This window comes from Myotis lucifugus, unplaced genomic scaffold (genome assembly GCF_000147115.1).
Source record: "Myotis lucifugus unplaced genomic scaffold, Myoluc2.0 scaffold_15, whole genome shotgun sequence".
Taxonomy (NCBI): domain Eukaryota; kingdom Metazoa; phylum Chordata; class Mammalia; order Chiroptera; family Vespertilionidae; genus Myotis; species Myotis lucifugus.
The window spans coordinates 978,332-993,959 of NW_005871063.1; the positions used below are offsets into that span (position 1 = coordinate 978,332).

Sequence of the window (15,628 nt, forward strand, 5' to 3'; positions counted from 1 at the left end):
TTTCCCGTGGAATTTCAATGACTAGCAGTGTGCAAGCATGGCTGGCAGGGTGAGGGCAAACCTTCCCAGCCTCCTGTCTGTCCCCCGTCCTCATCATTCTGCATAGCAAGTGATTTCTTCCCTGGGCCCCTGCTGTGTGTGACCATCCTCTGCAGTGTCCCTGCAATAAGAGAAGGTAAAAATCAGCCTGCAGGTTTAAATTAATTGCACTCTTCTGTTATGCTATGAGTTAGCCAATGCTTTAAATCACAGCATCCTAAACTGCTAGTTTAAACATAATTGGAAAGAGAAAGCCGGCATTGAAGTACCCAGTGAGAGAGTAAACTTACTGAAGACCAGTGTGAAATACACATAGGCAAATACTCGAATAACGTGATACATTGTCTCCTAGGCAGTTGAATAGCTATTTTATGAAATGCACCTGTTGTTCATTTGGGGCACTAATGTTAACCTGTTTTTGTTCTCAGCACTTACATGGCGAATGATGTTGCTTTTGTTCTAATGGAACATTCTTTTTATTTGTGATGGAAATCGTTTTTAAAGTGCAATGTAAATGTAATGTACGCTCCTTGCAGAGAATGTTAGAAATGACTCTGTTGGAAGTGGTGGACTTTAGCAGCGCAGCTCTGAAAGATGCTGTTGGATACAAGACACCGGGTCCGGGGTGATCCTCCTCGTTTCAGATGTCTGAGTTTATCTCGTCTTCGTTTGGGAGAGAAATAGATGCAGGGAGTGGCTGTGCCTCCGGGCTCTCTGGAGACTGTGTCTCTATCCACATGGCAGCACTTTTCATCCTGTGCTTGTAGTTCTGCATTTACTTTTCGGTACCAGGGCTTCCTCATTGCCGTGTGCCCATTGCCCAGTGCGACGCCTGGCACAGCAGGCAGGTACCCAGGTGACACGTGTTAAAGGAAGAGTTTATGTGACGTGTAGAGAAGGTTGTAGAATGACTTCTTTCTTATTTTTTCATATTTTATATGGCATGTTTTATTACCAATTTTGGCTCTTTTATGTACAGCTAAAATTGACATATTGTAGTTCGGAAAAAAAATTTCTATTAGCATAGCCTGTCAAGCTCTAAATAGAAGCAATTCTTAGAAGTAATATTTATGTGTAGTCATTAATTGCCAAGAATAATAAGTTACTTGTAAATGTAAGATTGTATTAATTTTATCTGTAATGGAATTCTTGTTGCTCCCAGAATCATAGCAAATTATTAAAACTGCTTTGTGGGGAGTACAAAGTTAAGGAGATCAAATTTGTTTTACAAGGACATTTGATGTAATTAATTTTAAAAATATATCTTGCTTTTTAAATGCTAGACTTTAGATAATAATTTTTTTTAAAAAAAAACCTTTATTCAAAGAAATATTCTTCCCATTTCTCCTTACTTTGTCGGTTAATCCTCAAACCTAGAATATTCCTTTAAATTTCTGCTCTACACCAACTAGCTGAATTATGTTGCATTTTATATAATTCAGTCTACTAGATAATAATTCAGACATTGGATATTCTGTTGGTGAGCACTTTTGCCTATAGCTTTAGATCAATGATGCTTGTAGTCAAGCCGATCTTCAGTGAATGCACATCATTATAGCAGTCGCCAGTTTCTGTACTGTTTGGTCAATGCCTGTGCCTTGCAGGTTATTAAATATTTGACAGTTACCCCTGCTTGAATGAAATTGTTGGGTCCTGTGGTAGTTATATTTTTCATTTTTTGAGGAACTTTCATACCATTTTCCATAGGGGCTACATCAATTTATATTCCCACCAAGAATGTACAAGATCCTCATCAGCACTTATCTCTTGTCTTCTTGATAATAACAATTTGAACAGGAGTGAGGTGATATCTCATTATGGTTTTGATTTGCATTTCCGTGAGGATTAGTGATGTTGAGCACCTTTCCCTGTCCCTCTTGGCCATTTGAGTATATTCTTTGGAAAAAAAATTTGTTCAGGTCCTTTGTCCATTTTTAAAATTGGATTATTTGGGTTTGTTTGTTTGCTATGAGTTACAAGAGCTTTTATATATTTTGAGATTGACCTCTTACCAGATATGAGGTTTTCTAATATTTTATCTCATTTTGTGGGTTGCCTTTTATTTTGCTGATTTTTTTTTCTGCAGAGCTTTAGTTTCTTGTAGTCCTACTTGTTTATTTTGCTTTTGTTGCTTGTGCTTTGTATATTATACCCATAAAATCATTGCAAGGTTCCCTGTTTTTTTGTTTGTCTGTTTGTTTTTTCCTATGGTTTCAGGTCTTACATTTAAATCTTTAGTTCTTTGGGGGTTTTTTAGTTAATTTTTGTAAGTAGTGTAAGGTAGGTATGCAGTTTTTATTTTTAATTTTTTTGCGTATGTATATCCAGTTTTTCTATCACTGTTCATTGAAGAGACTGTCTTTTCTCCATTGAGTATTTTGGCTCCTGGTCAAATATTAGTTGACTTTATCTGCATAAATTTATTTCTTGGCTCTCTGCTCTCTTTCATTAGTCTATGTGTCTGTTTTTATGCCAGTACCATACTGTTTTGATTGCTATAGCTTTCTAATAACTTTGAAACCAGGAAGTATAATACCTACAGCTTTTTTCTTTCTCACGATTGTTTGACTATTCAGAGTCTTTTCTGGTTCCATATGATTTTGGGATTATTTTTTCTATTTCTGTAAAAAAAATGCCACTGGAATATTAACAGGGATCACATTAAATCGATAAATGACTTTGGGTAATATGAACATTTTACCAATATTAATTTTTTCAATTATGAACATGGAATATCTTTCCATTTATTTGTATCTTCTTCAGTTTCTTTTATCACTGTCTTATATTTTTCAGTATACAGATCTTTCAGCTCCATATTTACATTTATTCCCAGGTATTTTATTGTTTTTGTTATTAGAAATAGGATTGTTTTCCTTATTTTTTTCTTGGATAGGTCATCAGTATATGGGAATGCAACTGATTTTTGTAGATTGATTTTGAGTTCTGCAACTTCACTGAATTTGTTTATTAGATCTAACTTTTTTGGTGGAATTTTGAAGATTTTTTGTATAGAAAATTGTCAACTGCAGCCTGGTCAGCATGGCTCAGTGGTTGAGCATCGACCTATGAACCGGGAGGTCATGGTTTGATTCTTGGTCAGGGCACATACTGGGTTGCAGGCTCAATCCCTTGTGTGGAGCATGCAGGAAGCAGCCAATCAATGATTCTTTCTCTCTCATTATTGATGTTTCTATCCTTCTTTCCCCTTCCCTCTGTCTGAAATCAATAAAAATATATTTTAAAAAAAGAAAATTGTCATCTGCAAACAGAGACAATTTTGCTTCTTTCCATTTTGCATGCCAAATTATCTGTCTGTCTGTCTGTCTGCCTGCCTGTCTATCCATTTTCTTATTTTCTTGCCTAATTTCTCTGACTAGTTACTGCTATGTTGTATAGGAGTGGTGAGAGTGGCACCCTTGTCTTGTTCCTGATCTTAAAGGAAAAGCTTTCTACCTTTCTACCTTTCACCATTAAGTATAATATTAGCTGTGGGCTTGTCATATATGGACTTTATTGTGTTGAAGTATGTTCCTTCTATGTCCAATTCATTAAGAGTTATGAATGGATGTTAAATTTTGTCAAATTATTTTTCTGCATTGATTGAGACAATCATGTGATATTTTTCTATTAAAGTGATATATATTTTTGACTTGCATATGTTGAATCATTCTTACATCCCAGGATGCATACTACTAAAGAAACATTATTTTTTCATTGCTTGTGGGAGAATGAAAAGTGACCTGTCAGCATCTATTTAAATGTAAAATGTACATACAATTTGTCAAGCAGTTTTACTATTTTGGGGAATCTACCAAACAGAGATGAAATGAAAGCATCAGTGTATAGAGATAGATGTGCAAGGATATTTGCTAAAGCATTGTTTTTTTAAGCTGAAGGAACAGGGAGCCACCTAAATTTTCATCAGCTTGAGAATGATCAAATAATTTATGGTACTTCTATTCTATGGAATATTCATAGAGTTTTATAACAATGTTACATCTATTTTTTTGATTAGAAGGATTACCCAGTGTATATTAGCAAATGCCTAAAAACTTTAAGAGAATGGTTATTGTATAATCCAGCTAAAAAAATTAAAATAGTGTATATAGTGAATGGGTATGTGTTTATTAACATAAGAATTGCGTGGAGACATATGAAGCCATTAACTATTGCTATATCATCAGAAGTAGACAACGGGAGCAGGAGAGATTATCAATATCTGTTATGTGCCACTTTGCTGTTTAACTTGGTAAAACAAATGTTATGTTTTAATTGAAAAAACATAAAGTTGTTCAATGATAAATATTCACTATAGGACACTGGTAGTTTGGCCTAGAGTGTCCTAGAGTGTAAGAAAGGAGAGCTAACAGTATCATATTTGATCAGAGATCTCTTCATAGAGAAAATAACAGGTCTCACTTTACCGTTGCATCAATGTTCTCCTGTAAATCTACTTATAGTTTGGAAGTTATATTTATTTTTTAAACCCAATTAAAACTTTGTTATTCTAAGAAATAATGACTACGAAACCAGATTATGAAACAGATCACTCTAGTCAAAATTAAACAATGCTTTATTGTTTAAAATGTTAAGATCTTCCTGTTTTTGAAGGTGAAGACCTACTATGGCTAGCATAATATGGCTAAGTTGAACACTATCTTTTTAAAAGTTGATTTCTAGACATACTTTTTGAACAGTATAACAATATATACATTTGCAACAAAGATTGTTTATCATTTTTCTTTGTTTCAGAACGCTTTACCGTGTACAGCTCTAAACACCTTAGACAAGCCTGGAATAAGTAAGTCTTTTACAGATTGTTCTCTCTCTCTCTCTCTCTCTCTCTCTCTCTCTTTCTCTTTTAATTTTTAAGACTCTCCTGATAAGTTTTCATGACATTTTTTTCATTATTCATTCATCCATTCATTTAACCATTAACCAGTTACTGAGCCCTAACTGTGCCAGCCACTGTCTTCAGACTGAACCAACACTGTTGTATAGACGAGTTTGTGTTCCTAGAGCAATGTGGCCTTACCTCATTGTTGTAAGTCCTAAAATTCATTTGGTCAATCTTGTAACTAGATTTCAAGAAACATTTTAGTGTCAGAAAAATAGCATTTATTAAGTACAATATAATGACTGATTTTATCATCTAAATAAGGTTGGTGACAACTGTTGAGCTAGATAAAATTGATCTTTCAGGTTTTTTCAGTTCACCTATTTCCCCCATAAGCTTTATGGGGAAACTAAGTACATACATCACTCAAAGTATATGTACTCCATTTATTTAATTTCTGTTCTGTCACCTGACCTTGTTAAAATAGTTTTATTTCTTGGTTTCAAAATTTGATGAAATCTGTAGATCTGGGTTACTCAAGTTATTCAAAGGTTTTTATTGTAAGCCAAGCTGTTAGTAAATCATTGAAAGTTGAAAGGCAGAGTAATTGAGTCACCCATCTCATGGTGGGTATCACATTTCAAGCACTATGCTAGGGAAAAGGTAACTAGAACTCCTTTGATAAAATATACTATAATTTTTCATAACAAAATTTTGTCTCTGGGGAATTTAGTGTTATTACCTCACTTTTTACTGTCATTACATTTTAATTATAGATGCCATAAGTTATGAAAATAAAAAGTAGGACAGAACCTTTTTAAATAACAATGTCTTTAATCAATACTGTCAGTAGATACAGTGGACAGCTTATTATGAGGAACTCATGGAATTTATACATTAAATTCTGCAGTGGTTTACTTGAAAGATCTGGCCATTTATTTTGATTAAATTCATACTTAGAAGAATACTCTAGTGTAATTATTTTTGTCTAACACATGGCCTTGCATTTGTCATTGGAAGAGTCAGTTCTAAATATCTAGAGTCTCCCTAATATTTAGGGAGGCATACCCTATGCTGGGAGCATTCTGTGTGTGTTCCTTACCTTTTACTGACCCCTTTACCCCCATCACCACCACCACTGATCAGCAATCTAACATATTTTAATTACGTGCTTTCATACATTAGGTAATATATACAGTGTATAGTTCCCACCTTAATGAAATGATTAAACACATCCCTCTCTCCTAATTGCTCGAAAAGTTTTGTTCAACCAACTAACCACTTTATGAAACAATTCATAAAGGCAGTTGAATCTCTAACCCTATCTTTGAAATAACAGGAAAATTTGGCACATCCTATATAATAAAAGCCAAATATGCTAAGTGTCCGGCCATCCTGTCATTTGTTCAACCAATCAAAGTATAATATGCTAATGATATATTAAGGCCGCTCAACTGCTCACTATGATGTGCACTGACCACCAGGGAGCAGACGCTCCGACCCATAGGTTAGCTTGCTGCTGGGGTCCAGCTGAGTGGGACTGAGCGAGACAGGCCGGATACTCCCTGGAGCCCTCCCACGGTCGCACCCTGGCTGGCCAACCTCCCACGTCCTTTCCCAGCCCCGATCGTGCATCAGTGGGGTCCCTCAGCCTGGCCTGCGCCCTCTCGCAATCCAGGACCCCTCAGAGGATGTTGGAGAGCCAGTTTCGGCCGATCCTGCAGGACAGGCCGAGAGACCCCCCGAATTCGTGCACCGGGCCTCTAGTCTACATATAATATTATTTGTAGAAAATAGCCTCCACTTTAGATAATTCCTTTTCTTTCCTTCAGCCAGACAAAGCTAGAATGGCCTCCAAATTGCCCATGAAAATATATGACAATTCTTATCCACTTAGAATAGTCTACAACACACAGGGCCCTGGGGGCGAGGCGGGGGCGGGGAAGAGGTCTATGGATGATGCTTGATATTTCTTCCACTGCCCTCTTGTGAACTCATATGCGCCCCTCCAGTCATTCATTGTTGCAGTTGTATTCAGCACCTGCCATCATGGGCACACTAACATATATGCCCCAAGGAATGGCCTCTCTTGTCCAGTCATTCCATAGTGACTAGTGGGATATCCCTCAGAGAAGACTCTTTTGTCCATTTACATTACTCTATCCCAGGAGAAACTAGGTTATGTAATGTCTTCCAAAGAGAAACAGAAAATTGAAGTAGTACTCACACTTTGTGTTGTTTCACTTCAATCTAACCACCTAAGACCTGATGCTTTCCTTTCTCTGGGAGGTATCGCTTATGTCACAATAACAACAGATAATTTCATTGACAAAAATCAGGATGTGCAATCCTGGTAGTGCTGCTTTAGAAATTTTAAAAATTATGTGTTGTACTCAATATTTAAAATTTTTTTTAAAAGGTTCAAGATATCAGCTTTTACTTTTGAGGGCAAATAAGAATTCTTAGGAATATTATTGCCTACAAATAAGAGCACAGTGTCTTTTTAAGAAATTACTTTAGAGATATTTATTACTTGCATTTTCCATGAATATAGGATTTTTAATTTTTCAACCAAAAACAAAGTCTAAAATACTGAAGACACTATTACATGTTCATGTAAAGTTTTTGTTAATCAGTTGATAGAATTGTAATGATTTTTTTTCATCTCTACCATCACATATGCTTTTTAAAATTTTGAGAATTAATTCAAAGTTATTTAATAAACTGAGTCCCACCTTAGATTACTTTGAAAACATTTTAGGTAAAAATATTAAAAGCTGAGCTTGAGCTAAATTTTTTTAATGATCAACATGACTTGTATAGAAACATGCTAATTTTAAGTCCCTGTAAGTCTTATTTTTGTTGCCTTAAGGATTTATTTCAGAAAACACTAAGTAAGAAAATCATCACTAAAAATTTTTATTAAAATATTACTTTCTGGTATCCCAGTGTTACATACTGAATCCTTAGAGCCAACAAGCTCTAGCCTTAGGCAATTCGAACCCCATCCAATTTAGAAAGAACTGAGAATTCAGAGACATTAATTAGATTATTGATTCTTCCTCCACATGGACATGTGACCCTGCAACCATCATTGACATTTCAACACTTCTCACTTCAAAGTGAGGTCTGGATTCCGAAGCACTGCATTTAAACCCTATTGAGCAAGTGCTGACTTTCTCCATCGCTACAAACAAATTTGCTTGTCTACAGCACAATTATGAAACTGAAGCAACTGATAAATTCTCTTGTACAGCAGTAATAGATTCAAAACAGAGTGAACTCATTTGCAAGAACTAATTTGAATTCAATTTAGATGGGTTAATAACAGATGGGTAGGTTAACATAAAGAAGTAAGTCACTATTCAAAATTAAGTAACAATGTCTTTAAAAATATTTATTAACTCAGCTATTGAAGCCAGTGGGTATGTTCACCTGCCTGGGAGAATAAGGATTTCTTGAGAAATGAATCCTCAAGTCTCTTTGAACGGCTGTAACATGTGACCCAGATTATTTGGGGGCCAACTCTGCCCTAGGTAACACCCATACAACTCCCTGCTGACTTCATTTACACCAGTAACCATGGGCATAATTTTATCCTTTGAAGGATTTTTTTAGTATTCTGGGCAAACAAAGCACCGATGGGAGAAAAATATCAAAAGACCTAGCAGCTATCTAAACTCAAAAAGGATAATATAAAGAAGAAATCTTAATTATAGGATTGGGAATAATAAATATACATCAATAAAGAAAAGAAAGTTGGTTTATTCCCTTATACTGGAAGTGCATGATCTGGGTGGGCTCTTCCTGCTCCAAGGGGATTTGGGGCTGAAGGGACACAAATCTTAATTTTATAAATGCATGTACTGTTTCCTGACTGCCTTCAAAACATTCCACTTTATTGCATTGGAGTTATAAAGACTCTCCCTATTTTTCTTTCAAATCTCTCTATTTATAGTTGTCTGACATTGGCATGTATGTGCAATCAACCAAGAATTTCAGCCACTTAACAGATCTTTTATTATTTTGGCTGCAGAAGAAGCCTTAGTATATGTTCTCCAGCAAAGTTAAGGGTCGGATTCCAGGAACACATTTGCTTATTTTGGAACTTTTTAACAGCTGAACAATTTTTGGGAGGTTTGAAAGTAGCAAAAAGAGAACTAAGGATAAACCACCAAAGTCACAGAAGACAAGACTTGAAAACACAGCTGGTAGCTGATAGAGCAGAGCCTGCCCACAGACTCGCATAGGCGTAGGCCAGCCTTGTCCTGCTCGCTCTTCCCACATGCTCTAGTTCTCCTTATAATCCTTCCTGTTAGTTAAGTTCCACTGGATTTCTTCTAAGAATTAAAAAAAATGCTTTAAAATCTGGAATAAACACAGATTTTTAACAATGAAGCTACCTTTATGAAGATGCAAAAATAGAGAAGAAAGCATTCACCTGTGTATATTTAAAATTATCAGCAGAGTCACAAACCCTAACATAGTGTTCTTGAATTTTCATTAGAATATTTTATTTAATTTGATGATTAACTTCTAATACATATTTTAAAGATTACTTGCTAGATAGTTGTGCCATATGTGCATAAAATGTATTTAAAATAAAATTTGGAGGAATAACAAATTTCACTTCATATATTTATGTTGGTGGTTCTCTACTGAATTTTTATTGCCATATTTAATTGCTTATCGTTAAGATTTAAATCAATGCCTTCTCAAGAAACCGATGGCCCCTGTTTTCTACTCTACCTTATTCTAAGTTGATCTGAAATTTGCTAAAATAATAATATATTACAAAGTAAGATCGAGCTTTCAGTTTCTTTACCAGTTGTTTAGGAATGTTAGAGAAAGGTAACAACAGTTATTGACACTAGGAGGAGCAGTTGAGTTGAGCCAAATCTTTAAATTATCTTTCTCCACTTTCATTTTTTCATTGTTGATCATTTTTGTTATAATTCTATTTACTTCAAAGTAAATATTTTAATTTATTTAGTGCCCAGAGATTTTTTCTCACAATATCTTCAAAGAAATTGTTCTTTACATCATCAATGCACTTTTTTTAGGATAGGTTTATTGGGGTCACAAGCTCTTAAAGCAGACACTGGGCAGACATTTTGGAATTCTGTTTTTTTAACTCAAAGGAAGAGCTGGAGTTGCAAATGTCAACTGCTGAGCTCTTTGGAATTGAGTTCAGTCTTAGCAGGCTACATGGAGTGTAATTTCACACCACACCCTTGAAAATAGTGTTTTTAACACGTGGACAATCAAATCAAAGCAAGTGTCCTGACCTTGGTTATCCACACATGGTAATGTTTGGAGACTTCATAATGTCGCCTGCCTACTTGAAAGTCACAGTTCAGAGCAGTTTCTGGGGACATTCATTTTCACAAGAATGAACCATTAGTTTAGGTACTAAAAGCATTATGTAGGTGAGAAGTTTATCAGATCCATAAACCCCTTGTCACCCAATGAAAGCAGCTCTTCTAGAAAATTGCAGAGTGGATTCTTGAAAGGGAAAAAGAGGGAGTTCTAAAATAGCAGCTGCTTTCCAGGCTCTGGTAGCAGTCCTAGAAAGCCTCAAAGTAGACAGCATAAAGGTCCATCCAAAGACACGGGTTGGGGTCAGGGGCCAGGAGCACAGAGAGAAAGCTGTCCAAGAGAAAGCTGGCAAGTTCGCCAGAGGCTTAGTCCCGATCACTGATAGTAGCAAAGCATAAATGTGATAGCATATGAAATGTTCCTAGTCAAAGCCATAACATACCCTCATTGACCATAGTCATAGCTATGATGGGGACAGAAGGGTAATTAACATTGGGGCAGCCTTTTGCAATATAGAATTTGCTTTTATATATGTTGTCACATCCTTATATCCTTATAACAATCTTGGGGAGGTAGTCGGGGAAGATACATCAGCATTTTATAGCTTGAAATAAATCAATTAAAAAAACTTGCTCAGTGAGGTTAAATGATCAAGCCTACTGAAAATTATAGCTTGGAATCTATGCCCCAATGTAAATCTTATGAAAGAAATATTACCAATTTTAAAACCCTGATATTTGAGTGGGCTCAGCAATACCTGTTTTTATTTTGTTTTCACAACTTTGGGTAGAGAAGTCTCTTCTGGGAACTGAAGTCATTCATTCCCAGTCTAGTTTTTAGGCATCTGGAGAGCTGGGATGGAGTAGAAGCTTGACTTCCTGTATCTTGGGGAGATAGTGTCTGCAGCAGGCTGACCACCCACATCAGCTCGCGCCTCTCCTGTGCCAGTGCTGTGGAGTGTGCCATTTGGAAAAAGGTGGGATTGTGACAGTCTCGGTGCTGAAGATGACAGCCTGCTGGCCACCCACTCAGTTCTTAGTAGTGAGATTTGTTGCCCATTCCACACAGCTCCCGCTGTCCCCAGGAGATGATCCTCTGGCATTCTGTGTCATTGCCAGATTTCTTGTCCATGTCTTTCTTTCTGAAGTGAAGAATTCACTGTCATTAATAATCCCTGGTGAGGCCCCGTACTGTTTGTTATCGGTTGGGCATGAGTTTTTTTTTGTTTTTCTTCTGATGGACAGAAAATATCCATCTCCTCGCTCACTAATTGGCAGTACGTGCCAGGCCTGGAGTTGGCAACAGCCATTGTTTTTCATCCTTTTAGATTATGTGTTGGATTCGTCATCCAAAGTACACTCTTAGGGTGCAGCTAATACCTTCCTTCTGCCGTCCAGCTCATTAAGGAATCAAACCCAGCCATGCTCTGAAGCAGCACGGAGTTTCCGGGCGCAGCTGGGCTGCTAGGTTCCCTGAGAGGAGGCCGATAGGATTAGGTTTTCTCAAACTGGTCCCAAAGCAGATTCTAGAAGTATGAACTGAAGAAATTCCTCTGCTGCTCCAAAATATAGAATGGTGCGTTTGTATTCTGTGGCTGCCATACTAATTACACCAAGTTTATTGGTGCGAAACACCACAACGGTATCATCTCACAGTTCTTCTGGGCAGTCTGGATGGGCTCCGTTGGTTTCTCTGATCTGGGTGTCACAAGGCCAAAGTCAAGGTGTTGGAAGGCCTGGGCTCTGTAGGAGGCTCTAGAGCAGCGGTTCTCAACCTGTGGGTCGCGACCCCTTTGGTGGTCGAACGACCCTTTCATAGGGGTCGCCTAAGACCATCCTGCATATCAGATATTTACATTACAATTCATAACAGTAGCAACATTACAGTTATGAAGTAGCAACGAAAATAATTTTATGGCTGGGTCACAACATGAGGAACTGTATTTAAAGGGCCAGAAGGTTGAGAACCACTGCTCTAGAGGAGAATCTGTTTCCAGGCTCATTCAGGTTGCTGGCGGAATTAAGTTTCTCATGGTCATCAGGCTGAGGCCCTGTGTCCTTACTGGGTTCAGCTGGGAGTCTCACTCAGCTCCGGAAGGTCACCTGTGCTCCTCATCATGGTGCCCCCTCCTTCAAACCAGCAGCAGTGCAGTGAGGCCTTCTCATGCTTCAGATCTCTCACTTCTCCTACTGTGATCAGTGGGGAACTCTCCCTACCTGTTGCTGGGGGTGGGGTGGGGATGGGCTTCTCGCCATATCTCAAGAAAAAGAATTTTCTGAGAGTCGCCCAGGAGAATAAGTGGCGTTTATCTGCATGGAGTTAAATCCCTGAGTTTCCAGGGCCCCATTTCCCTTTGTCCTGTCAAGGTGAAGGAAGGAGTCCAGTTGGGCCTTTAGCAGGGCTACGATTAAAGCCATTGCCCAGAGTTTCCATTCCATGTTGGGGCACAGTCCAGTCCAGTATCAGGCGAGCTTAGTCTTTGTTCCCTGTTGCAGCCCATCTGTCCATTGAGTGTGGGGTCTACAGGGCCACATGGCTATGGAGGGAACACAGGCAGGAGCAAAGCCTGAGGAACCAAAGAGCCACAAACCAAGTGCCAAGAGAACAAACTTTGGAGGATTATGTATTCCCAAATTTTCATGGGCTCCACTCCCTCTGGCCATTGACTTCTTTTCCAGGTTAGACTGACAGGTACCTGCCCTACGTCACCCCAACTTCACTGCACGTGCACCCACCTCCCCTTTGTTGGACCCCTTCCCCCAGTGATTTGCAGGGAATGGACCAGTGGTTCCCAGGAGGGTTAAATCGCAGCTTCCTGGTGAAGCTGCCCAGGTGGCCATGCTTACAATGTCTGGCCTCCCTTTTGCTCCTTTCCTGTTATTAATAACCAGCTAATTACAACAGTATCACTTCCACCCTCTCTTCTGCCTCCAGCGAGACAGTTTTCTACTTCTAAGGCCCACGTGTATAGTTCAGGTTAATCTCCCTATTTTAAGGTCTGTAACTGTAATTGCATCTAGGAAGTCTCTGCCATAAAAGGTAACACATTCACAGGCTTCAGGGTTTGGCAAGTGGACATCTTTGGGGCCAGTCTGCTTTCCACAAGTCGGTGCTGGGGTTTCCTATTCAGGGGCAAGCCCAGCCCTCCCCAGCAGTCACAGTCTGCTTTGCCTGGTCTCTGGCCCATCAGGTGACAAGGATGGGCCTCTGATTGATGGTTCCACTTTTTGCCTGGTTCAAATTAGGTATCCTCCAAATTACATGTAAGTAAGAAATTATTTCCCACCCTCAGCACAGAGAAAAAGAGTGTTCTCAGGAAAGCTTATAGTCACTGAGAGAAGTAACATTTGGCTTGACATTTCTGTCCCCGTTAAATCAGTGCTGTCCTATAGAACCTTCTCTGTCGATGGCCTTTCTGCACTGCCCAATGCAGCAGCCATTAGCCCCTGTGGCTATTGAGCACTTGAAATGTGACTAGTGTACCTTGGGAACTTAATTTTTAATTTAATTTAAATGTAGTTAATTTAGCCTTAACTGGTTTGGCTCAGTGGATAAAGCGCCGGCCTGCAGACATAAGGGTCCTGGGTTTGATTCTGGTCAGGGGCATATACCCAGGTTTGGGGCTCTATCCCCAATAGGGGGCATGCAGGAGGCAGCCGATCAATAATCCTCTCTCATCACTGATGTTTCTATCTCTCCCTCTACCTTTCTCTCTGAAATCAATAATAATATTTAAAAAAAATAAATGTACTTAAGTGTAAATAGCCACATGCTTAGCTACGGCACAGCCGTAGCTCAACATGTAAACTATTCCTTTAATTTCAGTGCCCACAGTGTCAGACAAGTATGGATGTCGGATGCTTTGGAAATTCTAGGCCCGAGAATCCTTGCATTTTGCACTCAAGTACCCAGAGAGCTTGCTTTATATTTTTGCTTCTCACTACTGTCTTTTATTTGTAAAACTCTCAGAAGATAATAGCTCTGGAGGACCAAGTAAGTTGTAATGAATCTGCAGAGGGACTAGTGGAAGTATCAAAGAACATCAAGCACACATTCCTTCCCCTCCTGCTCTCCTCTGGAAGCCACGCTGCTCCCTCCTCAGGGGCACTGCCTGTTGCAAGCCCTCTTTTCCTTTCTCCTTCTCCTGTTCTCTCTTTTCTGTTGGGAACGGTTAGGGGTTAGACACACAGTTCTCTCCCCTTTTTGAACTCCCTTGAGTATTTGCCTCTCTGCTGATGTTCCCAGCTCCCTTGATCTCCCCTAACTCTACTCAAAAATATCATAAAGGCTCAGCTGCCTCTTCGCCACATATGAGGTACTATTGAGAGGGGGCTCCATTTTCTAAATGAGTTTCCATTGGCCTCTGTGGCCACATATGTTAATTCCTCAACTTCGGAACACTGAAAATTGCCACACTTTAAACAGTGGTCTTACTGATCTTTTAAGAATACACAGTCAATAAATATTTTTGATATGAACCAAGAAAGAGTAGAAAAGAGGAAAGCAAAACTCATTATTGGCACAAAAGACAAGAAAACGCCTGAAAACAGCATAATTTTTGGTATTATAGGGACCAAGTTCCCATCCTAGATTTGCTACTGAATCATTTAATATTCAGGAAACTCACTAACCAATTTGGTCCCCAGTTTTTCAGTCTTCAAAACCCTTGACAGGATTTTGCATGTATTGAGTAGGACATGGGTGTAAATGATAGAGTACCTTCGGCTAATGTTAGCTTTCCTCCCTTCTGTTTTTTATCACACCCAGCCTCCCCTGCCAGTCAGAGCGTTTCATTCATTCCAAATAAGCAGTTGTCCTTGAACATGAATACCTCACAGTACAGGTTCCCCAGATATCTTCCAGAACATCTGTTCTACCTTTCTAGGAATAGGTACAGCTCAGTCACCAAATCATTTTTTAAAATACTTCTTGTGTAGAAGCAAGATTCCGCCTTCCCTAACTGATCCTCCTAAGAGTGCTATGTTAACAAATAGCATTGTACATAATTAATGTAAAACTTACCAAATTCAAATATCTGGTAGACCTTTTCATGATGCTTTCTATACATGAACTGGTGGGTTAGTCTAAACCAGGTGTATAGCCCCTGGGGATTGACCTAGGGGATTTAGTGGTAAGAATGAAAGTAATTATTCTTACTGTTTATAGCTTTTAAAGAGGGAGAGTAAGTGGCTCATCTCTAGACACACAGTGAATAAAGGCTGGGAGCATGGCCTTGGTTTGCTATACCTGTCATTACCAGGGAGCAAATGGGTAGGAGACTCCAAAGGTAACTGGCCTTCTCCTTCCAGACACTGAGCCAAGTCCATACCGTAAGGCACAAATCCCATGTTACCTTTTTATATCCATCATGGGAGTGACTTTCATTATGTCTTTAACAACAACAACAAAGATACATTAAAATGCCTTAAACAC

At 38.6% G+C, this 15,628-nt stretch overlaps 1 protein-coding gene across 1 annotated transcript in view; it reads left to right on the top strand.

Annotated features, from left to right (window-relative positions):
• CDK14 (cyclin dependent kinase 14) overlaps positions 1 to 15,628 on the top strand; it is a 513,373-nt gene that overhangs the window by 393,941 nt on the left and 103,804 nt on the right. Inside the window, exon 12 of the mRNA XM_006084938.3 lies at positions 4,792 to 4,840. Within this exon, the coding sequence (XP_006085000.1) occupies positions 4,792 to 4,840 (49 nt within the window). The remainder of the gene's footprint in view (positions 1 to 4,791; positions 4,841 to 15,628) is intronic.